The 26,520-nt window shown below is 41.0% G+C and overlaps 1 protein-coding gene across 3 annotated transcripts in view; it reads left to right on the top strand.

Moving 5' to 3' along the window:
• The window catches only part of acap3b (ArfGAP with coiled-coil, ankyrin repeat and PH domains 3b), a 55,261-nt gene that overhangs the window by 5,466 nt on the left and 23,275 nt on the right, over positions 1 to 26,520 (top strand). For all 3 annotated transcript variants that reach the window (XM_058373102.1, XM_058373101.1, XM_058373103.1), the window contains exons 2-4: positions 18,138 to 18,195; positions 20,282 to 20,398; positions 20,666 to 20,719. In XM_058373102.1, the coding sequence (XP_058229085.1) occupies positions 18,138 to 18,195; positions 20,282 to 20,398; positions 20,666 to 20,719 (229 nt within the window). The remainder of the gene's footprint in view (positions 1 to 18,137; positions 18,196 to 20,281; positions 20,399 to 20,665; positions 20,720 to 26,520) is intronic.

Below are 26,520 nucleotides of genomic sequence, written 5' to 3'. Positions count from 1 at the left end.
GTCAGTTATGTAAATATGTGATCACAGAGAGTGAAGGTCTTCGTTTCAGTCAGGGGGTAATGGACGTATCCACTCTAGAATCGTATGACACTAAAAGCAATGTGTGTGTGTGAGAACCAGGCTGATAGCATCTCACAGGTCTCTGGGGATAATGTGTTTGTGTGGATTGAATTCCAAGATGAGGTCATTTCTAAGTTCAGAGGTCTCCATATTGATGGGTTTTAATATCCTCAGAGAAAGATAAGGTCTCTATGGAGATGGCGTTCAGAATGGAAGCTCGGTCCATTATGGTTACGAAGGACTTGGACTGTTTTTTAAGAGGAATCGTCTTATAATTGGACGTTGGACTTGTTACGTATGTTCACAAACATTGATTTGGTCACTCAATACAAAGAGAAATGCATGTTTTCTTGGCCCACATTGGTTTGATGTTTTTCCTTTCGAAACACAAAGCGTGTGTGAAATGGTGCACTGCTTTTATTCAAACACTGATGACGTGTTGCAAGGTGAGCTCAGCATTGCCATCAAAGAGCATCAGCAGAAAGTTCTTACATGGCCAGTCGATGGAGTCGAACAAAATTTGGCAAGCTCGGGTTTTATCAGCCATTCGAGTTGACTGTTTCGATTGCAATATTGTTTTGTCTAGGCTCTTTGCAAGGTAACGCATGATCTTGTGTGTGGTCATGCGTGTCGTGTACAATTAGCACTCTTGATAAACGCTCTGTTGCATTTTTGACCTCTGAAAGGTTTTAATCTTTCAGTCTGAAATATGTGCATGTATATAGTACACCCATGAGTCATTCTCCAAACCCGTAGCAGTGTCCATTCACCATCTGGAGCTGTTTGCTCACGCTTGATGTCGACAAATTGCCTCTGAGTTTACTGTAGTCTCAACATTATGGATACTCCCCTTGTCCTTAGGGTTTAAAAATGACCTGGCTTCACTAAACCGCTAAAATATAGCAGCTTAATTGAATTTTAAGCCCTAAATCTATTTCTCAAGAAGAAACAACCTGTCATTGATCCCAAACTTTGTGAAAATCTGTCTTTTTTTGCAGAAAGACTGCATTCAATCAATGGAAATCACATACTATCTCTGCTGTTAAGACAAAACCCTTAAGACAACACAAGGGTTAATCACTAGTTCGGTATAAATCACAAGACAGCCCATAGATCCAAAGCTCCTATAAAAGAATTTTGTCTAAAATCCCACTGAAAGCCCCCAGGCTTTTCAGAATGTTGGAACATTCACTTACATCACATTTGCACATTTTTAGCATGACCAAGAAGCCTTAGGGAAGATGGTTAGAGAGACTGGCAGCATGGTAGAGAGAACGTTTTCAGTTCCCAAAACCCAAAATGACTGGGTTTGCTTGTCAAGCTGTTCGCACTGCCGGTCTTGGCTGTTCTGGCAGCGGCGCATCAGGGAAATGTGTTGCTGTTTAGAGTGCAGCCATATTGCATGCAGGCCTCAGCAACGTTTGCTTTGTTGTTGCTTTTTGGCCACAAATGTATCAGTGAAATATGAAGAAGGCTAAATAGGCAACATGTGGGTAACATCTGAAACATCCAGCTTAGTGATGTTTTACTTACTAATGTGAAAAGCTCACAAACTGTAGGCCAGAGAGGCTTCTGCATAAATCCTGAAATATTTCCTCTAATCGTTTACTCCACGGCCTTGATGTGGTCAATGAATGGTTTACGCCTTTGCAAATAACAATGTCATGCCAAAACTGGACCGGTTCTGCTCATAGCACATGAAAGATTTATTACAAGGGACAGATTCTTTGTGTGTTTTGACAGCTTAATCATCTGTATTTATCCTTTAACCATGTAATGAATCAATATCGATGAGTAATGCTCAGCACTGACTGTAGTGTCAGATCCATTCCAGCTAGCTGCTTTGTCTTAATTTCAAAATGATCAGTAAGTACGTGTCAGGGTGTAGTGTAACGGTATTGATAGAGACGCTCGCTTATTTCTTGTCTCTTCCCTTCTCATTCCATTAGGAGTAATCAGGAAACGGGGCAAAATGATCAGAGAGACATTCAGCATCGAATAGCCATCCACCGGGCAACTAATCAATTGCTAATGAAAGCCAACTAATCAATTAATTAATTCATTTAATTAGTTTGAATAGCAAGATTTGTGGGTCAGTTTTTATAATCATCCAGCATACGATCTAGCTGCACAATTTGATCAGCAAGAGCTTATATCATTAATTGCCAGGTTGCCAGGTTCCAGTAAAATCTCCACCCCACCTATATCTCAAAAACCACACAAAAGGCCTGAATTCGGATGTTAAAAGGTTTTAGGGAATATAAACAAAAAGGTCACTGTCCACTCCATAATCCTCCTCTCCGTCTATCAATCACTGTATCAAAGACACACCCTCTGCCCTTTCAATTTGTGGAAATTTCTTAGCTTTAATTTCAAATGTTTGCTATGAAACTAGATCTTGGTGTCCTTTTAAATGGCAACCTTGTCATTTATCTGTCCTGTCTGTACTGAAATAATCTGAATCACAGAGACTGTTTGCATTTAGACTTCGCCTTTGTTTGTGGACATTCATTAGATTTAATTCTGACGTATACAGCAAGATCTTGGAAGATCTCAGAAAGCCTCACCATTTTAGTAATCACACAATACAAGTCCCTGTTGTTACTATAGAAACAATGCATTAAAATGAGCTCATGGATATAAAATTTTGTGGTGAATGTATTGTCCGAGCTCGTGTTACAGAAAACTAATCAGTCAATTAATCTGAATTCAGCAGTGCTGTGGTGCTTATTATTATTTGGTTAATAGGGAAGCACACTGGATGAAGCCATTACAGCTATACACAGCTGTTCCAGGTTTTTAAGACAGTTCCATTCAGATAATCCACATACTCATTTTATTTGCACGTTTATTCAGTACAAAAAGCCAGTTCAGATTTTTCTATCATGACTCAAACTGTCTCAGCGTGAACGTGGATATGTGTGTGTGTGTTTATGTGTGTGACCTTCTCCCATCGCTCAGAGTGTCTTTTTATTACCCGAGAGTTAAAATGACAACAGAAAATATTTCTAGCTTCCACTTTGCCATTAATAACAGCAGTAATGACGGTTCTCGGCTCTGCTTTTCTCACCGAGGCCCAACGGGGGACGCCTGGCTCTGTTTATGTGCATAAATTTGAAGTTATTGTCAAGAAAGCAAAAGTAAGTTCAAGCAAGGCAGTTGTTTCAATTTAGGGGAATGTTACAACTAATGAAAAGAAAAGAGTAGTAGTGGTGTATGCCTAGGGTTTTTGGACTCTGTAGTCGAGTTTGTCGGTTCAGTTATTTAAGCAAGATTGCTGGAGGGAAAATGTGCATGGACGTGTTTTAGAGCCTGGAACTAATCCAATCTAATAAAACAGAGTCAAACTGGATTTATGTATGATTGCAATGTGAGTTAAAGCTAATGTTCATCAAGAGAATTGGTGAAAATGAATACTTATAGGTAAAATCTCTTGTCCACACGATGGTACGGGTGAAACGATAGATTTCACACAGAAGAGTTTAGTTCTCAGAGCTGCTCTGTAATAAAAAAATCTTACAGTGAAGGATTTCATGAGACCCGGAAGATAAAATAACATCCCCATCTCCTCTCTGAAGCACATGTTTCACAGCCTGGAGGACCATCAATTTTCCACAAGTCATCTCTAAAGCATAGCCCGGTGGGAGCCGGTGTTGGAAAATCCAAACAGCTGAAGTATTGTCATTTTTTAAATTATTGGATGGACTCATGGCAGGAAGGAAGTGCATGCTCAGTATACAGCACATCAAGTTTGGTTTGGTTCACTTCAGATCCAGACCTGGATGATGGTGAACTACACAGCTTGACCATTGGGAGAAAGGAGGAATGTTATATGAGAGCCAGAGCAGCAGCTTTGTGAACTGCGTAGTCGCTGACTAAGGCTTCTTCACATTCTGAGTGTATACTGTGAATACTGGAGAGGCTTGATTTGTTCACTGAGCACCAAAATTCACAAGAAGTAGTGAATATTCATCGGTGCCTGTCATGTCGAAGTGATGCTGACTGTGGATTGGAAAGCTACACTATATTGCCAAAAGTTTTGACACACCCTTCCAAATCATGCAGTTGTTTTTCAGGGGTTGGGCTTGGCCCCTTAGTTCCAGTGAAAGGAACTCTTAATGCTTCAGCATACCAAGACATTTTGGACAATGGAGATGACCCCTTCCTGTTCCAACATGACTGCGCACCAGTGCACAAAGCAAGGTCCATAAAGACATGAATGAGTGAGTTTGGTGTGGAGGAACTTGACTGGCCTCCACCTTTGGGATGAATTAGAGCGGAGACTGCGAGCCAGACCTTCTCGTCCAACATCAGTGCCTGACCTCACAAATGCGCATCTAGAGGAGTGGTCAAAAATCCCCATAAACACACATTGTGGAAAGCCTTTCCAGAAGAGTTGAAGCTGTTATAACTGCGAAGGGGCGGGCCAACTCAATACTAAGTTCATGTTTATGTAAAGGCAGATGTCCCAAAACTTTTGGCAAGATACACATGATATACACAGACAGTCATCACACGTGGTCTTTTAGTGCTAGCGTGTATGTTTTGGGCTTTAAATACACTCAACAAAAATATTAAATACATAATAATATGAAAAAATACTGTCATTAATATTAATAGTATATCATAGGAGGATACCAGAGCTTATAAAATGATATACTTTTAGTGCAGTAGATGAAGGCTTGGTCAGCTTATCCTTCAAAGCAGAAGGAGAATGTATTTGAAATCAACAACTGATACATGCTGTGGTGGTGAATAACAAGGGTGGAAGCCATGTTGTTCGAAATGAAGCCAAATCTGCAGTGATCAGTACAACTACGACTATTCATGCAGCAATATTGTGGCAATATTCTAGACTCCAATTAAGCTAGGTGTTTATGGCAATTCTTGATCATATATCATTATATTAGTCAATTTTATTTTTCATTTTTAATCAAACTTTTGCTTTTATAGTACATCATGTTCCATTTGAGAGCAAAAAAAGAAAGACATTCCTTTATTCAGTCCTCATTTTCTATCCCTGATTTTGCTTGTGTTTAAACATATTTTAGATGCTATTGAAAATTCCCATCTTGGACATTTCTACTCAGAAATAACTTTCCTTGTCTAAATATTTACATAAGTGTTGGACTTGAAACCGCCATGAGATGGTAATGATGCATCATCTGTTCATTCTATCTTATAGAGTAGCCACAAACATGGTCATATAAGGGTTAACCGCTGTCTTTTAAAGATTGCATAGTATATCACAGACCACCCTGTGTGTTTGTGTAAACCTGGCCCGAGGAACCTCTCAAAATCTTTACTCTGACTTATGTGAGTCCTTCGCTTTCTCGGTCTCTTTCCGAGTCTCTTCATTTCTCTTTTCCCCGTCCAGTCTTGACTTAAAGCACCCCCTGAGGTCTGGACAACAACAGTGCTCATTATGTTTATTTTCTCCACCATCTCTTTTATTTCCTTCCAAGACTTCAGTCATTTTTATTGGGCTGACATTTCCGAAAGCTGAGCACAAAGACCGTGATGGTCTGGAGTCTTGGTCCGTTTTAATCAAATCACATTTCTGGTATTGTGCTTTATGACATGGTGGCCTTCCTAACCTTCCCCATGTGCAGCTGTATCCACGTTCTCGCCTATACAGCTTACATACAGCTGTGAACGTTCTGACCCTTCATTTCCTCTTAAAAAAAAAAAGCGGTTCACATATTTCCCCATCGTTCCCTGAGAACATCTGTATGTTTTTTTAACATTTCGCTCCCAGAAGTATGGTAAATTTGCATTTGAGGAATCGCTCAGAAACACAGCTAAGCAGAGTCTCTACAGAGTTCTTCTCAGCACATGTTGCACGATAGTGACTTGGCATATAAAAGCAGCACAGTCTGACGAATAATAGCCGCTTTGATTGGGTTTTGTTATCGCTTTAAGGCGTCGAACAAATGTGGCACCTATTTGTGCCGTCATCCTCGGTGTGTCATCGCAAGACTTTCAGAATCGAAAACAAGATGGGTGTGATTGCTATCCGTTCCAAGCGATGACTCAATTAAACGTTCCAGATCGCGCTCTTGATGGAGGACAATGAGGGTTGACTCTAGAAGACGACTCCCCGGGTTCTGTTCTCATTTTTGTGTGAGAAAGACTCCGGACTTGGACTGTTTAGAGAGAACCTGGAAAATAACCCAAAAGTTTCTCCTTCTGTTTTTGTGTCTGGCTTTGTCTCTTTTTTTTTTTCTTCATCCCTTTGCTGGAGCTACATGTCTAGGCTTATCTTTTTTGCTCCAGCTCCTTCTGCCAAGCACAACAACCCCCGCCAAGACAATTAGCCACAGATCCAAAAAATCCTGAACTCTATAGAGTCCTCTTATGATGGCCAGTACTCCTTATTTTGCAGCAGTGTGAGAACTGGTTTTGTTTGACAGTGAGCTCTGAGTTTGTGGTGCGTTTTGTAGTAGAATTGCATCGATAAGACTGCAGCATTATCACCCGAGGGCTCCGGGCATTCTTTCTTTCTTTCTCAGGATTAAGACAAAGGCCCGTTTCTCCTGACATTCTTCTTAGTCGTGGTAATGGGTTCTTGACTGTACAGACAATGATGTCTGATGCTTGGTTGGACAGTAGGAATGTTCTAAGTGATGATGGCTTACCTGTACACTTATAAGCAGGTCTTTGTGTTTCTCTTTCTTTCTTTATCTTTCTCCGTCAATGGGCTACGTTTATCAAACTGAATATGAATGAATGTGTTTGGAGGAGTGTTTACACAGTCGGGAAGAAATCAGTTTATTTTGGTTTTTAAAATTTGATTTATATTGTGTAATTGGCAATAAGTTATTTGGTTTCACACAAAATTTCACACAAAATTAGAGAAAATTCTTAAATACTTAAAAACAAAATTCCTATTCAGGCAAAACACAGTAGCTCGAACAAATGGTGCCTGTAACTAGGACAAATGGTGCCTGTGTAAAAGGAGAACTCAGGAGGCATCCTTTCACTTTTACTCGTCATTTACTCGGCATCTCCAGCTCTCAGTTTTTCTTGAAGTTTTCTTTATGTTTTCACTGGTGAGACCGGCCATGGTACAAGACAGTGATGAGACCGGCCATGCTGTATGGTTTAGAGACAGTGTCATTGAGGAAGAGACAGGAGTCAGAGCTGAATATGTTGAGGTTCTCTTTGGGAGTGACATGGTTGGACAGGATTAGGAATGAGTACATCAGAGGGACAGCTCATGTTGGACGTTTGGGGGACAAAGTTAGAGAGGCCAGGTTAAGATGTTTGGACATGTTCAGAGGAGGGAGCGTGAGTATATTGGTAGGAAAATGTTGGGCATGGAGCTGCCAGGCAGGAGGCAAAGAGGAAGGCCAAAGAGGAGGTATATGGATGTAATAAATGAGGATATGAAGCTAGTGGGTGTAAGTGTTGAGGATGCAGAAGATAGGGATAGATGGAGAGAGATGATTCGCTGTGGCGACCCCTGAAGGGAAAAGCCGAAAGAAGAAGAAGAAACAAGCTTAGCTATATGGCTGATTGGTTTATATGAACATACTCATGTATTTGCAAAGAATCAAGAATGCATCAGGATTAACCTACATAAACTATGAAACACATCGTTATTAAAAGATTGATAAATGAGTCTGATTGTCTTTAACCGTTTTTTTTTGGGGGGGGGGCAAAAGGCTGAACTGATGTAAAGAAACTAATTCACTAATTCGTTTTAACTGATTTGAGGTGCTGATGCCTAGGAGCTTCTATTAAAATGCTGAGAAATCAAAATCACAGCAGAGTCTCCCTCTCCCTCTCTCTCCCTCTCTCTCTCTCTCTCTCTCTCATCATTGAGATGTTATTGGTCTCATATGGAGCAGAAACCACAGGTCTTGGGTGTGTGTTCAGAGTGAAAGTGCTATACGGGTGGGCTGTGATGATGACAACTCGTACATTTTGTGCGTTTTCATTGTCCTGCTGTCAGCTATTTCATTCCTGTAGCTCTGGAACGTGTTAAAATACCATTCAAACTTTTTCATGCTATCACTTGGTAATTATCGTTGGTAATTACTGGTTAGTGTTGGATGAGTTAATCAGCACATTGAAAACTGCAGCGCAGTGGTTCGGAAAATATTACCGAGACCTCAGCACACAGTTTCCTATATAAGCAGCCACCTTTATGCGATGTATACGGTGCGGAATTATGGTTTTGCTCGACAATTTTGCTGCTAAAACATATGCAACATCCTCAGTTTTCTCCAGATGCCGTGTTCTATTTAAAGGACTAACCATTGCCAGAGGCAACACTAGAATTGGATTAAAAAGCCTCCCTGAGCCTTTGACAGATTCTATTAGCAGGAGAGGATAAATGATGTCCAGTCGTGACCGCCTGCCTTCATGAATATTCACTTTCTCAGCAGATCCTGGATCAGCCTGGATCATTCAAATGTCATAAATACAAATTGGGTGGCTAATGCAAATTGTTGGCTGTCAGCTTATTTACGTGGGCTCCAGGGCTAAAGAGTGTGCTCAGGTCTTTCTCTCTCTTTTTTTTTTTTTTTCTTGCTGTATCTGTTGGCCATCAGTGAGGAGCTGGGGAAGATCCAATATCTTGTATAACCCATGGGAAATTTTGGCTCAGTGGTCATCTTGTAAAATACGCTTGTCTGGAGAGCATCCGGACTCTCAAGTGTTTAATTTGAAAGGGGTTGAGACTCTCTAACACAAAGATGTGCAATTAAATCACGCACACATCTGGCCAGTGCATTAACTAAAGTAAAGTGCAGTTTCAGTGTTCTTTTAAGATTATTATTTATCATGCTGTATGACAGGATCCCGATACATCTGTACGAGAATGCCTGGTAATGATTTCTCGCTGTCAGATTAGACAATGAAGATCTAATTGACAGAAAATGACTGCATTTACCAAGCAACAAGCCTTGAATAAACAGAAACAAGCCTTTGTTAAGTAGAAATTTCTAGAGAAAACATAGTATGAAATGTAAAGAACGGGATTTTGGAGCGGATTGTGGTTCCACAACATGGAAGACCTGTTCATCACAGTTTTTGGAGTGAGGTATTAAGGATTTTTTTTTTGTCCATTAGCGTACATGCATGGTGGTTTTGCATGACGTAATGCGGTCTAAATCCATTTAATTAATGATTCAGAGTTTCACAACATCCTGTGACATTATCCTGTTGATGGGTTGTAATCAGAAATCTGCCACAACAAAAAAACATTCTCAGGACTAAGACGAAGGACTTTGTTTGTTTAATCCCAGTGTGACATTCTAATCGGTCCAATTCATTATATGCTTTGAGTTCATATTTGGCAGAAACCATAAATAAGTCTGCGCAAATATTTCTGGATGTTTTGATGCGTCCAAGTTCGCTTATGTAAGGGAACCATAGTGAGGGGTTTTAGCTGCATGTCTCGGTGCAGGAATGCCACATTTCGGAAGGGAAAGGAATGCGTCTTGTCGCGGTGATTACAAAACACAACCCTACACAACATGTCACGTGATGACAAAGCAGTTGCAGCATACGACTGCACCAGTTTGAACCCAAAGTTCCCAGGATTTGGAATTTGCAAAATAATAGGATTGCATTTTGCTTTACGATTAAAAAATCTTCTCGTTTAAGTGTGAATAAACCAATAAACAGGTAGATGTTCAGATGTAAACTAGACAGGTAGAATTATTTATTCATTTCACATAATATTATGTACTACAACTCATGCAGTGAGAACAAGATCATCTATCTTCAGGAAAAGGCGCTATTTTCTCCCTCTTCCAGTTTACTAGGGAAAAGTCTCAAGCCAAAACAAACCAGACTAGCTTTTCACCATGATCAGTGCCTGAGCACTTCAGTCAGCTTTTCCTCCCAAATATCCCTTAAGTAAATACGCCACTCCTGAGGGAGCCATTTTGTAAATCACCTTCGGGCCATGTCACTTTCTCATCACTCATCACTTCCAGTCTCTTTCCACTATAGCTGGAGGTGCATATAGACTCTGAAGGTTCTCATTGATGATTAGGTACAGGAACCAGGACCAGGAGAATAGTTAAGGTCATTAGGAATGTTTGGCAAGTCTCTCTTCCTTTTTTGCTTCTTTTCATATTTAAAAAAGTGCAGGAACTCATCAGCATGTGGGTATTCACCCCACGCTCACTGTAAATACACTGAGTCATAGCTGATGGATGGCACCGAACTCCGCCATGATGAAAGCTACTCACCATAATGATCTCATGCCATTTTTTTCTCATCTTCCACCTTCATGCCATCTGAGATGGATGACAAACACATTCCTCTCTTAACTCTGAGTCTAGTGGAGACCAGATGATGAATGGCAAACTAATTTTTCATTCTTTATGCTTTATGGTATTCCACTTCACTGCACTTTTACAGTGTGAGAGAAACAGCTGTTACGACTTCTCTCCACTGTACCATATCGCCTGAAGTGGTTAGCATGCTGTAGTTTGCGTGCAAGCCAAACAGCAGGGAGACTCCCAGCCTCTTGCTGGTGAACGTGGGTCAGATCCCTTGTCATTATCTCATGACGGAGTTCCTGGCTATGAAATTGTACTTTGTGGGAGCAGTGAAATCAGAAGGTGTGACGCTCATGGACAAGAGCTTTGATGTCAGAATAATACTCAGTCTTTTTTTTTGACAAATGTAGCCAAGCAATTGCTCATTCATGAGAATTCATTTATCTTCAAGCTTTTTATCCAGATCAGGGTCACGATGGATCCGGGGCCAATGCCAGGGCATTAGGCAGGAGTCCATCACATGGCAGGTGATTGGTTTTATTGGTTTATATTTGAAACCTGATGGCAAATTTATACCTTTACATCCCCTTAAGGTTTTCTTTAATCTTAATGCTTCGTTTTCATGATATCTCTTCATTCTTGATGCGATATGTTAAAACATTTAAAGGAAGTGATGAACAAATGTGTTCCATGTGAGGAGGTGTGCAACCTGTTTTCTCTATGAAACATCGACACACAACACAACATAAATCAGCCCAAGACACAAACCAGCAAATAATCTTCTCTGGACAAGTCTTTTGGCTGACTTCTCTCTGTTTCCTCCATTCACATGATTTTTTTTTTTTTATTGCAAGGGAATAAAAGAACCACATGTCTGATCGCCGGCCATTTGGCAGGAAATGGTCACTGTTCACTCAATCTGGCCTGTGTAACTCTGGAGGAAACAATGGTGATTATATTTTACAGAAATTGTTCTCTGATTCACTTTTCTTCCTGTAGCTCTCGGAAGAAGCAGTACATCAGTGGGAAAAGACACACGTTTGGTATCCGTATCACTGTATCTGTATCAGTTTTTAAATAACTGATAATAGAGAGGTCCAAACTTGCGCATGTTAGTAACCACCTCCGTATTGCTAATTTTGCTTGGACTGATTCTTTCCTGTTCTCGCTCAAATACTACTTTTGTGTCCTGAAATAGATGGTGATGTAGGGGGGTGAGACATTTAAAATATGCAGAGGCAGTGATATTTCTGAATCCACTTTGCACAAATACTATTTTCGGACCTTCAAGTGAAGACTTTCAAGTCTTCTTACAATATGATCATTTTTCCCCAAATATTAACACTCAGAGGTCATGCTTGTATCTAAGGGAATTCTACCATGCTACTGTCATGGTGTAATAAGCTACTGTGTGATTATTGTCCTTCGAAGTCACTGTATTAAGAGTTAAATGAATTAAACTACTGTTAAGGTGGAAATTTGACCCGTTAATATAGTTTAGAAACCAGAAAAGGCTGGTATGGATGCAGGTTTTCATTCCAACCAAGCAGAAGGGACACCTGAGTGTAATGAAAGCCAAGATCTGGAATCTTTTGCTTGGTTGGAATGAAACCCTTTGCCGGATAAGATCGGACGTCCCTGCTATAGATTCCCACATGCAGGTGATATTCACACAAGAGGCCTGTCAGGTTTATAGTTATTTGTATCACTAAAGTATAAGCTGAAAATCTGGAGGCGGATGTAACAGCATATCATTTCCATGAGCCGCTGACCCACGCTGGGTTTTTATAGGACTGAGAGGAGTTGATTGGAAATTGCAGCATCGTGCTGTAAGAACCCTGCTAGGCAGCTCTCTGTGTTGGAGGTCATAGCAACACACACAACAGTCTATAAATATACTTTATATTTAAACATACACCTTATACAGGTGTAACCACTCATTCATTACCCGCTCGTTCTCTGCTACTCCTCCTCTTATTCACGAACAATGCTTGACGATACCCTGGCTCCAACGCACACCTAACCATACCTCTTTCATTTATTTACAATTCCGCTGCTTCTTTACCACACTGTGGCAATGATCTTATGTCTTATTTGTGTAGTCTTATGTAGTCATGTGTTTAGTTTCTTAGTTCTAAACACCACCTGTACAATAGAGCTGCGAGAGCTTTAACAACTGGACGGTAAATCCTACAAAACAAAGCCCGGACTGCAAATACTGGAGGTACATTGTCTCTTTTGCTGACTGGCTATACCAGTCAGTCTTCTCGCTCCCTAAACAAGTTTTTGTATTGCCTACTGAGAAAAAAGAGATCCTCTGTTTTCTCTGTCTATTTTTTTCTGAATATAAAGGGACTCGCTTTTGTTTTGCCTGCTCATGAAGAGAAGTCTGTAAAGGGCAGACACATGTGAATATAGATTGATGTTTAGTCAAATGCACAACCCTCTCCCTGAAGGCTCCAGTCATCAGGCGGATGAAATCAGCCGCTGTTTCAGCCAATTGAGGTCGTTTACTAACAGGCCCGGGCTTTGTCAGTGTTCCAGCGGCCACACGGATGCGGGAATGTGCTGAGACAACGCAGCATTTTAACCACGTGCAGGTGTTCAGTCTTCCTCAGCCCATGCCAGTGCAGCTTCCCAGTATTCCCAGTATGGAGGATGTATAGGATGTATGCTTTTGGCACTGAAACAATGAATTTCTGGGAGGTCAGCTCTTGCCTGGGGCAGGGGTGATAAACAGTGCATGTGTGTGTTCGGTTTGAAAAGGGTCAAGGACGTGGAGCCAAATTAATTAAGTGGAAAGAGTAGGGATTTAGTTAGGGATGTAGCCTTTCCTAAACAGAAATTGCAAAAGCATGATTTGAGCTCAGTAAATTGTTTGCTTTATATGCAAAATGTTTTTCTATCAGACGGTCAGATATTTTGCATCGGTCTCATCGGGGGAAGCGTCGAGACTGGACACACACACGAACACTCTCCTTTCCCCCTGTAAAAACACACTAGACAGGGCCACCAACACACTTCTGACAAAGCAGCCAGAGAGCCCTTTTAGGAACCTTAAAAATAAACAATGGCCAGAACAGCAGAGTAGAGAAGTAGAATAATTTAGTGACCACTTCTTGTTTCATTTCCCATCATTTAAAAAAAACAATAACAACAAATGATCACAAATAGGGCAACAAAGCTGACCGACTATAATGTGTAATTATCAATAGGTGAATATTTTTTCATAGTGTTTATTGGATGATGATGATGATGATGATAAGAAAATTAGATATAGTTTTTTTTTCCCAGTTCAGTGTACGATCTTATCTTAAAATTCTTGATATTACTGTATAAAATCAAAATTATTTATTGATTTAAATTAACAATCAATCCTCTAAAATGTCTATGTGGCAAATTTTATTGCACTCCGGTGAAAAGATAAGATATAGGGTGCTAATATTTTTTTCTTATCTCCAAAAATGAAATCCATATGTTAGGAAAATGTGTTGAAATGTTCTTTATTTTCATACAGGGTGCCAGTACTTTTTAAACTGACATTATAATATAAAGGAATCTGCAATGTTCAGGTGCATGATACAGTTTTGATGGTAGCCTATACTTTGAATCCAGTTTGAAATATTATGTTTAAAAGAAAAGATGGTATATTGTAGTTGTATATGATGTAGTTAGTGTCTGATTTCGCTGGTTTGAGCCAGTATGCCAGCTTTGGCCTGAGATGAGCTGGAAAAAACACCATGTGGTAGAAACACGTGGGGCTAAGAATAGTTCTCAGATGGCCAGGAGGCTGTTCAGTGGCGCTGAAGCAGAGATGCAATCAAGAGACCCTTTGCCCATGATTACCATCATCAACCTTCTGTTTTTGCTAGTTTTTCATACAGATGTTAATGTGTAATAGTATCATGGTGGCATCTTAACCATACAGCAGGTCATAATGGTGAAACATGATCAGTATGATTCAACCACCAGCTGCTGCAGATCAATGTTAGTGGAACTGAGCTCTCAGATGGTATACAGAGCTATCATGTTTCATGAGTTTTCCCTTGACTCTAAGAGATCTGTACATGGCATTTTGCGAGGCAGGGAGGTCTTTTCAGCTCAGCTGTCTGCTGTAGTCAGGTGAAAATCACAGGAATGTGACAACCATGCAGGCTCCTCTCAAAACGGACAAGTCCCATTGCATTCCAAGCTTCGTTTCTCTCTCATTCTCAGCTGTCTTGGACGTCAAAGCTAAACCCGACAAAGGCCACGACCACTAAATCCCACTTAAGCTTGGAGTCAGGGTTTTAATATTACTATTATTATTCTTTTTGCAGTACAGCAGCACGTTTCTATCGTCTAGATTTAGCCCAGATCATGCAGGATTTGGCTTGGGGAATAAGCCAAACAACTGCCGTCAATACCATACCTCCTGGACGTGAGCTATGTGCACTCACCCTGTCCCCAGAGTCACCGCTGCATGGAAGGAATTAGTGACTTTACGTACGCGTATTATGTTCCATTCACTTCCACTAGTGAGATTTCCTCTGAAGGTCGAAGTTGAATCTCGAGTCTTGACTTTTGCTTAATGAGTCCATGCTGTGTGGATAATTAGTGCACTCAGGAGGAATGGGCCCTGCTATAACCTCTCTACCCCACCGTGCAGTTATGCGTAACACTGAAATGCGCATTTAAACTGCGCCTAAATGGATTTATTGCTCCTTTGTAATTCATGCAGCCTGACAAATATGTGTTTTTTAATGGGGTAACAGTAGGGGGTTAGGGCAAGTATACTATGCTTCAACTTAAAGTAATAAAACTTACACACTGAGGCTGGGGAGTGTTAACTGAGTATTATTGATTAGTTTTGACTTTATAAGTGCACTTAGTAGGAAGGCCACACCCACCACCACCACCACCACTATGGCCTTTAGGGTTGCCATACAAGCCGACCTCTGAGTGCACATCATCCTTCATTTTGTAAGTGTTGTGTGTGTGTGTGTGTGTCCATATGTATTGAGGACATCTGTGACGCTTGATCTCTTGCCTCAGAGCTGAAGTGATTACATCAGCGGGTGTCACCATCGTTTGCAGTGTGTATTAAAAATGCGAAAGGAGAAAAAGCAGTCAGTGTTACTGTTAACTGTAAAAAGGTCCATTGTGTACAGATAACCAGGAGCCTAAATGCACAGGCACACATAACATTCGATCAATACTCGGCTCTAACTCTGTAAGTCTCTGTGAATCAATTTCCATTTATTTGAACAGCAATGAGCCTAAACCGTAGTAAGCAGCATTTTGCTGCAGTGTACGTTAACATGTACACCGATCAGGCATAACATTATGACCACTTAGAGGTGAAGTGAATAAGACTGATTATCTCCTCATCATGGCACCTGTTAGTGGGTGGGATATATTAGGCAGCAAGTGAACATTTTGTCCTCAAAGTTGATGTGTTAGAAGCAGGAAAAATGGACAAGTGTAAGGATTTGAGCGAGATTGACAAGGGCCAAATTGTGATGGCTAGACCACTGGATCAGAGCATCTCCAAAACTGCAGCTCTTGTGGGATGTTCCCGGTCTGCAGTGGTCAGTATCTATCAAAAGTGGTCCAAGGAAGGAACAGTGGTGAACCGCTGGCCCGTGTGATCCGATCCAACAGACGAGCTACTGTTGTTCAAACTGCTGAAGAAGTTAATGCTGGTTTTAATAGAAAGCTGTCAGAATACACCGTGCATCACGGGTCAGGGCTGGTATTAGGCAGGTGGTCATAATGTTATGCCTGATCGGTGTATATTAATAGTCTAATAATAATAAATTCATCAGGTAATTTAATAATCTTTAATATATCAATCTAATTCAACATTACTGATATCGCAAATAGACACTAAAATCACCAGACCTCTCTTTTTAAGAAGATGTTGTGAACATTAGCAAAGAACTTGGGTCAAGCTAAGCACTTAACCAAAGTAAAGAGTAAACAAACTCCCACATAAAGCCTGTCATAAAAAGGAAACACGGAGCTTTCACCTGTTTTTCTTCTTGTTGTTTTAAGGTCTTGGCAAATTGTGTGACAGCAGTACATCTGTATTTTGTGTTAGTTCAAACCGAGGTAGTAAACTGACGTTTGGGAACAACATATGTCCAGCATCAGCTATTCTGTTTGGTCAGTGTTGGATAGCAATATAATTTTGTCCGTTGGGCTGCAGTTGCATCACTGAAACCGAAAGACTTTCACATACCTTTAAATCCACTGTGCCGGGGTTAGCCAGCTATTCTGATAGGTTCTCATGACAATAGATTTCTTATATCTGTCATACACACGTGTTATGATCCGTTCACAAATTATCTGATGAACAGACCGATTCATTAACATCCTTATTTATTTGGAGGACGTGTTTCTGCACGTAACACAGGATGCTTTTCAACACCAGCCTACAGCTGAGCAGTCAGCAGCCAAATATCGTCTTCTAAACAGAGAGCTCCAAGTGCTCTGAACATCAACTGATATTAATTATGTTGAACCGCATGCTTACAGTGGGAAGCTACTGACTCATATTTGCTCATGGGGTGATGTCTTGTGTATGGTAGCTACTGAAAGCGGAGGAATTCACTGCAGTCTGGAAGTCAGATGCTCAGTGTGGAAAGTAACAAACCATTTCTGTAGTGTTATATAGAATGCGTCCTGTTATGCGCTGTACTGCTGTGCTGCGTTTGTGAAGTGATGCATTATATCTGATGCATGGCACCATTAGGTCTAATTCTTATAGCTCTATAGCACTGATTATACTACTGTACAGTACAGGAGGAGACGTGGGGTTTAATTACATCCATCTCTTCTCTTCTCTTCTCTTCTCTTCTCTTCTCTTCTCTTCTCTTCTCTTCTCTTCTCTTCTCTTCTCTTCTCTTCTCTCTCTTTTTCCTATTTTCTCTTCTCTTCTTTTCTCTTCTCTTCTCTCTCTTTTTCCTATCTTCTCTTCTCTTCTCTTCTCTTTTTCCTCTCTTTTTCTCTCTTCTCTTCTCTCTCTTTTTCCTATTTTCTCTTCTCTTCTCTTCTCTTCTCTTCTCTTCTCTTTTTCCTCTCTTTTTCCTCTCTTTTTCCTCTCTTTTTCCTCTCTTTTTCTCTTCTCTTCTCTCTCTTTTTCCTATTTTCTCTTCTCTTCTCTTCTCTTCTCTTCTCTTCTCTTCTCTTCTCTTCTCTTCTCTTCTACCTCTCTTTTTCCTCTCTTTTTCCTCTCTTTTCTTCTCTTCACTTCTCTTCTTCCTATTTTCTCTTCTCTTCTCTTCTCTTCTCTTCTCTTTTTCCTATTTTCTCAATTATTCTTTTCTCTTCACTTCTCTTCTCTTCTCTTCTCTTCTCTTCTCTTCTCTTCTCTTCTCTCTCTTTTTCCTATTTTCTCTTCTCTTCTTTTCTCTTCTCTTCTCTCTCTTTTTTTTCTTTTTTTTTCTCTTCTCTTCTCTTCACTTCTCTCCTCTTCTCTTCTCTTTTTCCTCTCTTTTTCTCTCTTCTCTTCTCTCTCTTTTTCCTATTTTCTCTTCTCTTCTCTTTTTCCTCTCTTTTTCTCTTCTCTTCTCTCTCTTTTTCTTCTCTTCTCTTCTCTTCTCTTCTCTTCTCTTCTCTTCTCCCCTCTTTTCTTCTCTTCTCTTCTCTCCTCTATTCTTCCTAATCAGCCACATGTTGCGAGTCTCAATATGACTCATCATTACTTCTTATTATTGAAAGATTTTCACTCCTAAACTGTGATCACAGTAAATGAAGCCGAGCCTCACAGGGCTACAGCTGTTTCTCACTATCATGATGATGTCTAACAAGAATGTGTGTATTCTTTTTTTCTTTTTCTTTTTCCCCTTCCAGAGCGAACATCGATGAGGTGGAGACAGATGTGGTGGACATCGAGGCCAAACTCGACAAGGCACGTGAGATCTGAAATGTGTTGTCTTCTGATATGAACACAACGTGCAAACCTGATGTTCATTTATCTCTAAACGGATTGTGTTGAAGCGTAAGGAAATGAAAAGCATGGCGTTGGGTGTGATATTATCAGATTTGTAAAGGAACACAGTCATGTAGGATTTAAATCCTAGCTCAGATTGTAACAGCTTAGCGAGGATCAGTAGAGAGATGGGTTAGAAACAGCAGTGGGCTTCGGGTCTTCGTCTCAGAGCGCTGTCGACAGAGTAAATCCTGATTACACAAATCTACACCTAACTGATCTGATGCCTAATCTGCACATGTCATGAACGGAAAGATCTAGATATTCTTTTCTTCCCTTTATTTACTCCTTCCTCTTTTGGCTTTACTTCCTTTTTTCTCTGGGCCTCCTTGCTAACAGACCGTACATGCATGTGCGTCATGTCGTATCCGCTCCAGTTTCCCACTAACGTGATTAGAGCGACTCTGCGGCGGCTTCAAGTTCATGTTCTATTGCAAAGAGACAGGTTCCGCACTGAGGGCTTTCCCCTATCCGGCGTCCATCTTATTAATTTATAGGCCTATAAGAAGGAGAATGTATAGGGATCGCAGGCGGTGACATTCAATGTAATTGGTTTTGCTTTGCAGCATCAACGATAAGAAAGATTTAGAGGAAAAATCCTCACATCAGGATGCTGTGAGCTGCTCAGATTTTATGAAAATGATGGAAATTTACTGCCCTAAATCATGATAAAGAGATACAGGGTTTTGTCGCACTGCTGCACTGATGTTGTCTTTTTAGCTCACTAACACAATACAACCAATGATTTATTTCTACAACCGAAATCAAAGTGAATATAATAGACCTTTAAGGATTAACTTTACTAAACAGAACATGATGACAAGGTCCAAGGTGAAGCAGAGATACAGTTGATTATTTTCCAGATTTTACAGATACACTATATTGCCAAAGGTTTTGGGACACCCCTCTAAATCATTGAATTCGGGTGTTGTTTTTTCAGGGGTTGGGCTCGGCCCCTTAGTTCCAGTGAAAGGAACTCTTAAGGCTTCAGCATACCAAGACATTTTGGACAATTTTATGCTCCCAACTGGGGATGACCCCTTCCTGTTCCAACATGACTGCACACCAGTGCACAATGCAAGGTCCATAAAGACATGGATGAACGAGTTTGATGTGAGTCCTGACCTCAACCTGATAGAACACCTTTGGGATGAATAAGAGTGGAGACTGCGAGCCAGACCTTCTCATCCAACATCAGTGTCTGACCTCACAAATGTGCTTCTAGCGAGGAATGGTCAAAAATTCCCATGAACACACTCCTAAACCTCGTGGAAAGCCTTCACAGAAGAGTTAAAGCTGTTATAGCCACAAAGGGCCGGCCAACTCCAAATTACATTCACGTCCATGTAAAAGGCAGACGTCCCAAAACTTTTGGCAGTACAGTGTATATTTAAAAAAAAAATTAAAGCATGACACATTGTATGCTTTAGGTGTTTATAGTCGCAAGTTAGTTCCTCTTATAACTTACATTATTGCAGCGATTATGCTATGACAGCATTTTCTCTTAAAGGTAATTAGACAAAAAAAAAACCCATAGCTTGTTTTGTTTTTGCAAAATCCTCCATTCTAAAGGCTTTCTTTAATCAAAAGTAGTGACACCGGAGACTCCTTCCAAGAAACATGGACTAAATGGAAATTAATCCACAACAGCTAATAAACTCATTATTGTTTCGGTAGAATTTAATTGGCTACCTTCTGCCGTAGACATGACCTGTGTGTGTGTGTGTGTGTGAACAGAACATCCTGCTGTGTGTGTGTATGTGTCCGGTAACCCACACTGCAGTCTAGCACCTAATCAGCATTGACTGGTTTGTGTTTATGTGAGCGCTTGCGCATGCTGTGAGGTGATAATTGCAGGTTGGTCCAGGAGCAAACACATTTAGGAAGGCTATAATTTCAGTGTCGACCCTAATTCTCCTTCTCCACTAACGGCCTAGCATTAAACCTTGTGACATCAGACGTCTCTCTCTCTCTCTCTCTCTCTCATATTCTTTCTCTCCATCAGCTGGTGAAGCTGTGCAGCGGGATGATCGAGGCTGGCCGAGCGTACACCAATGCTAATAAACTCCTCATCAACGGCATCCGAGATCTCTCGCACCACTGCAAGGAGGAAATGATCTCTGTAAGTTATGTATTCATTCAACCTGGAACAGCTGCAAAAGAAATACATACAAAAACACTATAAATTACATCAAATAAACTCCCGAACATGAGAATCGTGGCTACATCTGTCTAAACAACACCTGTCCATGTGGAGATAATAATTTTAGCTCACATTTATGATCGCCTTTGTTTTGTTCACTAATAGAATGATCTAAATCGGCTCGTCCTGGGAGGATGTAATCGCAGGGTGTATAATATTGTGGATCTGTTTGCGTATGTTTTGCAGGAGTTTCTAGAAAAATGTGGCGAGAGCCTTCAGGAAATCGTCAACTACCACATGGTGAGTCATCAGAGCTCTGCTTCCTTGCCATGATGCACACATATGCATCCTTAATGTAAAAAAAAATAAAGATCATATACATACATACATACATATGTACAATATGTTCCTAAGGCATATGGTTCCTATGACAGCATGTTCCCATGGTCCAAATGGCCTAATGGTCCATCATTTCCTGTGAGGCGAGCGTGTCTCCAGGGTGCATTACAGTACATGAAATCATGTTGCTTGGGCTGAAATTTAACCCATGAAAAGCCTAATTTCGTTACATGCAATGTTTCACCTCACTTCAGCCTGATGTGTTCCACATGCTTTGCTTTTATTTTATGCTGATAGAGAGGTAGTGTATTAGAAATGTCTACTTATGTCTTGTTTCTTGACTGATGTTTTTGCACATTGCTAATAGGTGATACCTCTACAGCTTATCTTACCCCAAAGCATTTCTTCTAAATATTTTACACCTAAATCATATACTTTCCTCAACATACTTCTTTTTTCACAATAACAGCTCTCCGGTTTAGTCCTGGTTTCGGCTCACAGTCTGTTTGGACTTTCCCATGTGTCCATCTGGGTTTCATCCCGGTTCAACGGTTTCTTCTCACTTCCCATACTATAGCAGTATGTAGATTCCTAAATTGTTCCCAGGAGTACATCTGTGTGTATATGAGATGCTCTGAACTGGACTGGTGTCCCCTGCGCTGTATTCCCTCCTCACAAACCTGATGTTCCCGGGATAGATATCCAAATCCAGATAGAGAAAGAGAGCTTACTGAAAAGGAATTAAAGGACGGATTTACCGATTCAGATTCAAAGTAGAACTATTTCCAGCTTTCTAGTACACTTCTATCCTCGAGTCTCGAGATCGAGTCTATGGACTAATGATGGAAACTGTGTGACACACAGTATGATAAAGATACAGATTCTGTTTGAGATAAGCTTCCATTACTTGGTATCTTGCCTGTATCTGTACATCGAGACATGTCTTGGCTGATTGAAAACATCGGAATGGGAGAAAATTTGTGTGAAATTGATTTTTTTTCTTACTTAAGGTAGCTTATGGCTGGATTTGGTGAACTGGAGTAAACTTAGTAGATGGAATATGCTCCATTTCTGTGTTTTTAATGAATCCTGAATACAAGTCTGGTCCGATTTCTCTCACTGAAGCCGATCCTCAATTAGGATGAAAGGCTACTTTTTCATTTCCCAGAATGCATTAGTGATAACTGTGCGTTCAATAAATGTTTTCAGTGACAATCACAATGCATCTTAATTTCTAGAAAGATATTATATTTCGTTTATTTTCAGCAGTTTATCGAGCTTTTATTTGTACGACAAGATCAAGTGAAAGTCACAAGGAGGAAAGTCATTTAATCCCTTAACCTGGAAGCCAGATATGGGATATATTGCTGACACAGTGAAAAGGTCTTTTCCTGTTTTCGAGAGCTGATGTAATTGGAAACACAACACATGAGAGCGAGAGAATGAAAAAACAGGACGAAGACGCAGGAAGCGGTTGTATATAGGTTTTAAATGACTTAGCACTTTTAGTCTAAATTGTCCTCTGAGTTCATTGAGGGGTTTCTTGTCACAAAACATGTCACAAAATCGGCTAATATCATTAATTAGGCTTCTTTTGTTTTGTTGAACACACACAGAGCAAGTACCTGTGGCAGGGTAAAGCTGACTGGCTTTCTGGAACAGAGGAAATTCCTTGGTTGGGGTGTAAAGGGCCTGTGGCTTTTTAATTGTCAAGCCCAAAAACTGCTGATCCTTTCCTTCGAGCCTAGCACCATATTTTCCTGTGAGATTTTGCCACCATTGTGCTGTTTTATGGAGCAAGTTTATTCCTGTGATAAATAGTTTTGTGGAGATGTGGTGGAGACGGTGCATTCCTGGGGCCGGGCATGTAGGCGTGATGTTTTCAGGTCATAGCCTTATGAGAATGTGTAACATGTTTACACAGTCGCAGTGCTTTGATTTCACTGGAGTCAGTTGAAGCGTCCAGATGACGATGACAGCTGTGTGGCTTTGCTGTCTCAGTTCACTTGCTTTTCTCTGAGTGCTGTTTTGTGCTATAATTGCGTTACAAAATGATTGATGGTTCTTCCTAATCACGCTTACGGTCTCCTTTCTATTTATCCCTCGGACCTGAGGAGACGCTCCTGAGCAGAATGGCCATCGGTTTAATTCATTCTTGTGTCTGTCTCTGGGTCAGAGCAGTTAACCTGCCACTCTGTAAATCACATACATGGTGGTTTGCAGTAGATCTAATGTCTCTGAGTCATAAATCCAAAGACTTCGGTTGAAATCTGATGTCCTTTTCGCACCAGGAGGGCTGAAAGTGTGTAAGCTTTGGTGTCCAGCCCTTCCATTTTGAGGATCTAGATTGCATCATTTGAGACAACATTGCCAAATGCTATTTCTCAATTTGTCCTTAACCTCACCACTTAAATGTTGCACAGAGTTACAAGACATAAAACACTGGGGATGTGTCCTTCCTGTACAGGACTAGAGGGAATGTCTTAAATTAAAGCTTTTCTAGCTAGTTGGCTCAAAATACTGCTGCTGTTGTCTGGCACATAGTCAAGCTGTGATCCTGTGAGGGGAGAAGATTGTTGGCAGGGTGACGGAGGCGTGCGTTTCTCACCCTGACTGTAAAGGTGATGCCACTGCTGGACTCGGTGGAGGCAAACCACACGCAAGACACGAATGAATTCAAATTGCTGTTGAACTGGAACCAAAGAGGCTGGGGAAAGCTTCATTTTAGCACCACAGCAGCTCTACATTACTTCATCCTTTATCCTGGCCAGAGTTACAAGCCTATTCCAGGAACACTGGATATGGAGTGCACTGGGGATTCACCCTGGATGAGATTTACGGAAACATACATTATGTTTCTGTGAGGAAACTCGAGAACCCTGAGGAAACCCATGTGGAGTTGGAGAGAAGGTGTGAAACACTGTACAGAGAGTAAACGGAGCTGTCAGGGAGATGCTAATGCTTCACCACTGGCTGATTCACACGAAGGACTGAATATAAAATACCTCAACAGAAACAATGCTTTATTTGCTCCGTTCATGTCATGTAGAGCGTTCTAACAGCCCCAATTTCTCTGGACAAGTCATTAGGAACTAGAACACACTGTGCTCTTAAAATATAATGCAATAAAATGTTAATCCCACTTCAGTTCTGCTGAAAATTAGGAAATGTGCTAATGCTTAACTTAGAGCTAGAACTGAACACTAATTAACAAAATTCCCCTCACTTTATTCCCCATTCCCCCCATTTACCAAACATTTTCTACAGATGTTAAAGCTAGGCGCTTCATGAGTAAGGCTAATGCTAGGGCTAATGCATGTCTTGGGTGGTATTCAGGCTTTCTCAAACCAGCGCTAACAATTCCACTGTTATTATTTAGACTCAGTTCAAATTCTTTTAATGACAGTGATCGCTGCTGAGGGTATAAAAATATCCCATTTAAACAATTACGGAAGATTTCGAGCAGGTACGGGCAGAAATAAAACCATTATTATTAACATGAATCATCTTGTACATCATCAGCGATTATGTCTTTATGTTGTGCGCTGAAGAGTTTCACTTCGGATGGTGTGCTCTCAGACTGAAACAAAAAAGTTGCTTTAGCTCCACGTGCTTCTGTCGTGGTTCAGTGGAAACGTTTAACGCACCGCAAAAAGGGAGGAAAAATTCCCAAGTGGCTGTTAATTAATTGTTTCATGTGCTGTTTTTGGTTATAGCGTGGGTGTCGCTAATGTAATGGGTATGTACAATATTGAAAGAGTATCTGTCTCAATATCTGTCTTGTCTCCATTCTGGTTTCTGTTTCCCGTAATCGTTAATGCCCTTCAGGGGTGTTGCGCAAGCCCTCGCTTCACTTTTCTCACGCTGACTCAAACAGACCTTCATTTATGCCATCAAGCGTGTAGGCGCTTCCATCCCCAGATGAGAGGAGTAAGATGAGCCCGGATCACGGCTGGGATCAGCGCTCGATCTTCGTTTATTTACTGTCTGCGGCGGCGGAGGGACCCGGTTGCATAACAGGGACTCTTACTCATTCGCACAGTTGCCATCGTTCGCACTAACAGGAAGACTCCCACAATCCAAGCTGGTGTTGTTTTACGACAGCTTGCTGTGCGGTTCCAATCGGCGCAAATCAATATTGAATTTCACAGGAAATTGTTGCACCATTGAGGGCTCACGAAAAAACAAAACAACACCGAGGTCTGCCTTTCAAAGAGGCCAATAATTATTTCACAAGGCTCTTTTTTTTTTGACATTCTTCAGGCTAAGGTGTAGGGTTTCCTACTGTAAACATTCAGAAGGACGTTAGCATGAGTTTTTTTTCGCCCAGGGCGTGACCTTGTCCTCAGACCTTCGTGACCTTTCTAGGTTTGGAATTCACATCTTGGTGCCACAGGGAGTCGTGAGGTTTTGTTTTTGGAGCTATTTCTATGTTTTCTTCACAAGCTCGAGTTGGTGGAGCTGGGACTGTATGGCATATGTTGTAAAGTCTGGCAGTGCGGGGTCATTTTTCAGCTTTATGAAGCCATTTCCAGCACCAAATAAAACAAAACACTGAAGCAAGAGCAGACTGTTTGTCACTGAAGTCTTTAACTTATTGAGACAGCCTTTAGAGACAGCTTGCTTCAATGGAGTCAAGTTGGAGACTTTTATGAGGCTTGCTGAAGTTAAAGCAAATGTCTCGTGCCTGTCCTAACTGTGTCTCTCCCTGAATAAAACACCTTGGATTTCGATTAGAATTGAGGATGCACATGTTGGTTGCACTTTCAACATCTTGGCGCAGTTAATGATCTTCCAGTTCCAGGTCTCCTCTGTTCTGTTCCCGCTCATCCTTTATGTCTCTAGTTATCTCTTTTCCTCTGTCTTTCTTTGTCTAGAGGTTATCTGAGGTTCTGTAAAGGCACATCAGAGCACTACTTCCTTGTAACCGCGACGCGTGAGCGACCGGGTTGCTGCTGCGAATTAACGCCTGGCGCTACATCAAGGAGCCTTGGTCCTCTCTCCCTCTAAAAGCTTTAGGCTTCAGGCCACAATGAAACTCGCACTTTCTTCCTCGCATTGCCTTTAAAGCACTCTCTTCTCTCAATCATCGCTGTCTTAATTACAGCCTCACCACAGAATACTAGATGTGGTTCAGTGGATCTCCTCTTAGGCAGATTTCACTATTTTATTTCCCAGTAATTAGAGACATAAGGATGTGACATAAGGAGATGATAGAAAGTGAGAGAGAGAATGAGAGATGGAGGAAGCATGCAAAACATGTCCTGAGGTGCAGAGGAGGGTGTGAAAGCGAAGGAAAGAGAGCAAACGTTGGTGAACGCAGATTAAAGAGCTTGAAATGGCACCGGAAACCCAGGCCACTTTGTTGTTTGACGTAAAGGCACAGCAGTAGGCAGCTGTTAACTCCTCACATCCACATGCGTCGGCTAATTAAATGAAACGTTCAGCATCCAGCTTCAGATCGCATGTGCGTAATGGATTGCTGCTGTTTAGTGGCTGTTTTTGGGTTTAGTGGAAGGGGAAAATGCTGATTCTAGTCTAGGATCATTAAGGAATGGAATGGAAAAGGTTAGGATGCAGTGTAATAACGCTAATGATTAGCATTTCAGCTTTGTTTGGCATTTATACTCCTGGCACGTTTTCTTTAATAAGTGAGAAAAGATTTTGTATCTTATATGAGCTGCCCAACTGATCCATACATGCAAAGACGAACCAGTGTTTTTGTATCCCGTCTCATATCTGTCGCATTACTAGCATGCTTT

The sequence above is a fragment of the Hemibagrus wyckioides genome, linkage group LG21 (assembly GCF_019097595.1).
Source record: "Hemibagrus wyckioides isolate EC202008001 linkage group LG21, SWU_Hwy_1.0, whole genome shotgun sequence".
Classification (NCBI taxonomy): domain Eukaryota; kingdom Metazoa; phylum Chordata; class Actinopteri; order Siluriformes; family Bagridae; genus Hemibagrus; species Hemibagrus wyckioides.
Note: the sequence above shows the minus strand (reverse complement) of the source record. Positions and strands in the feature narration are given on the sequence as shown.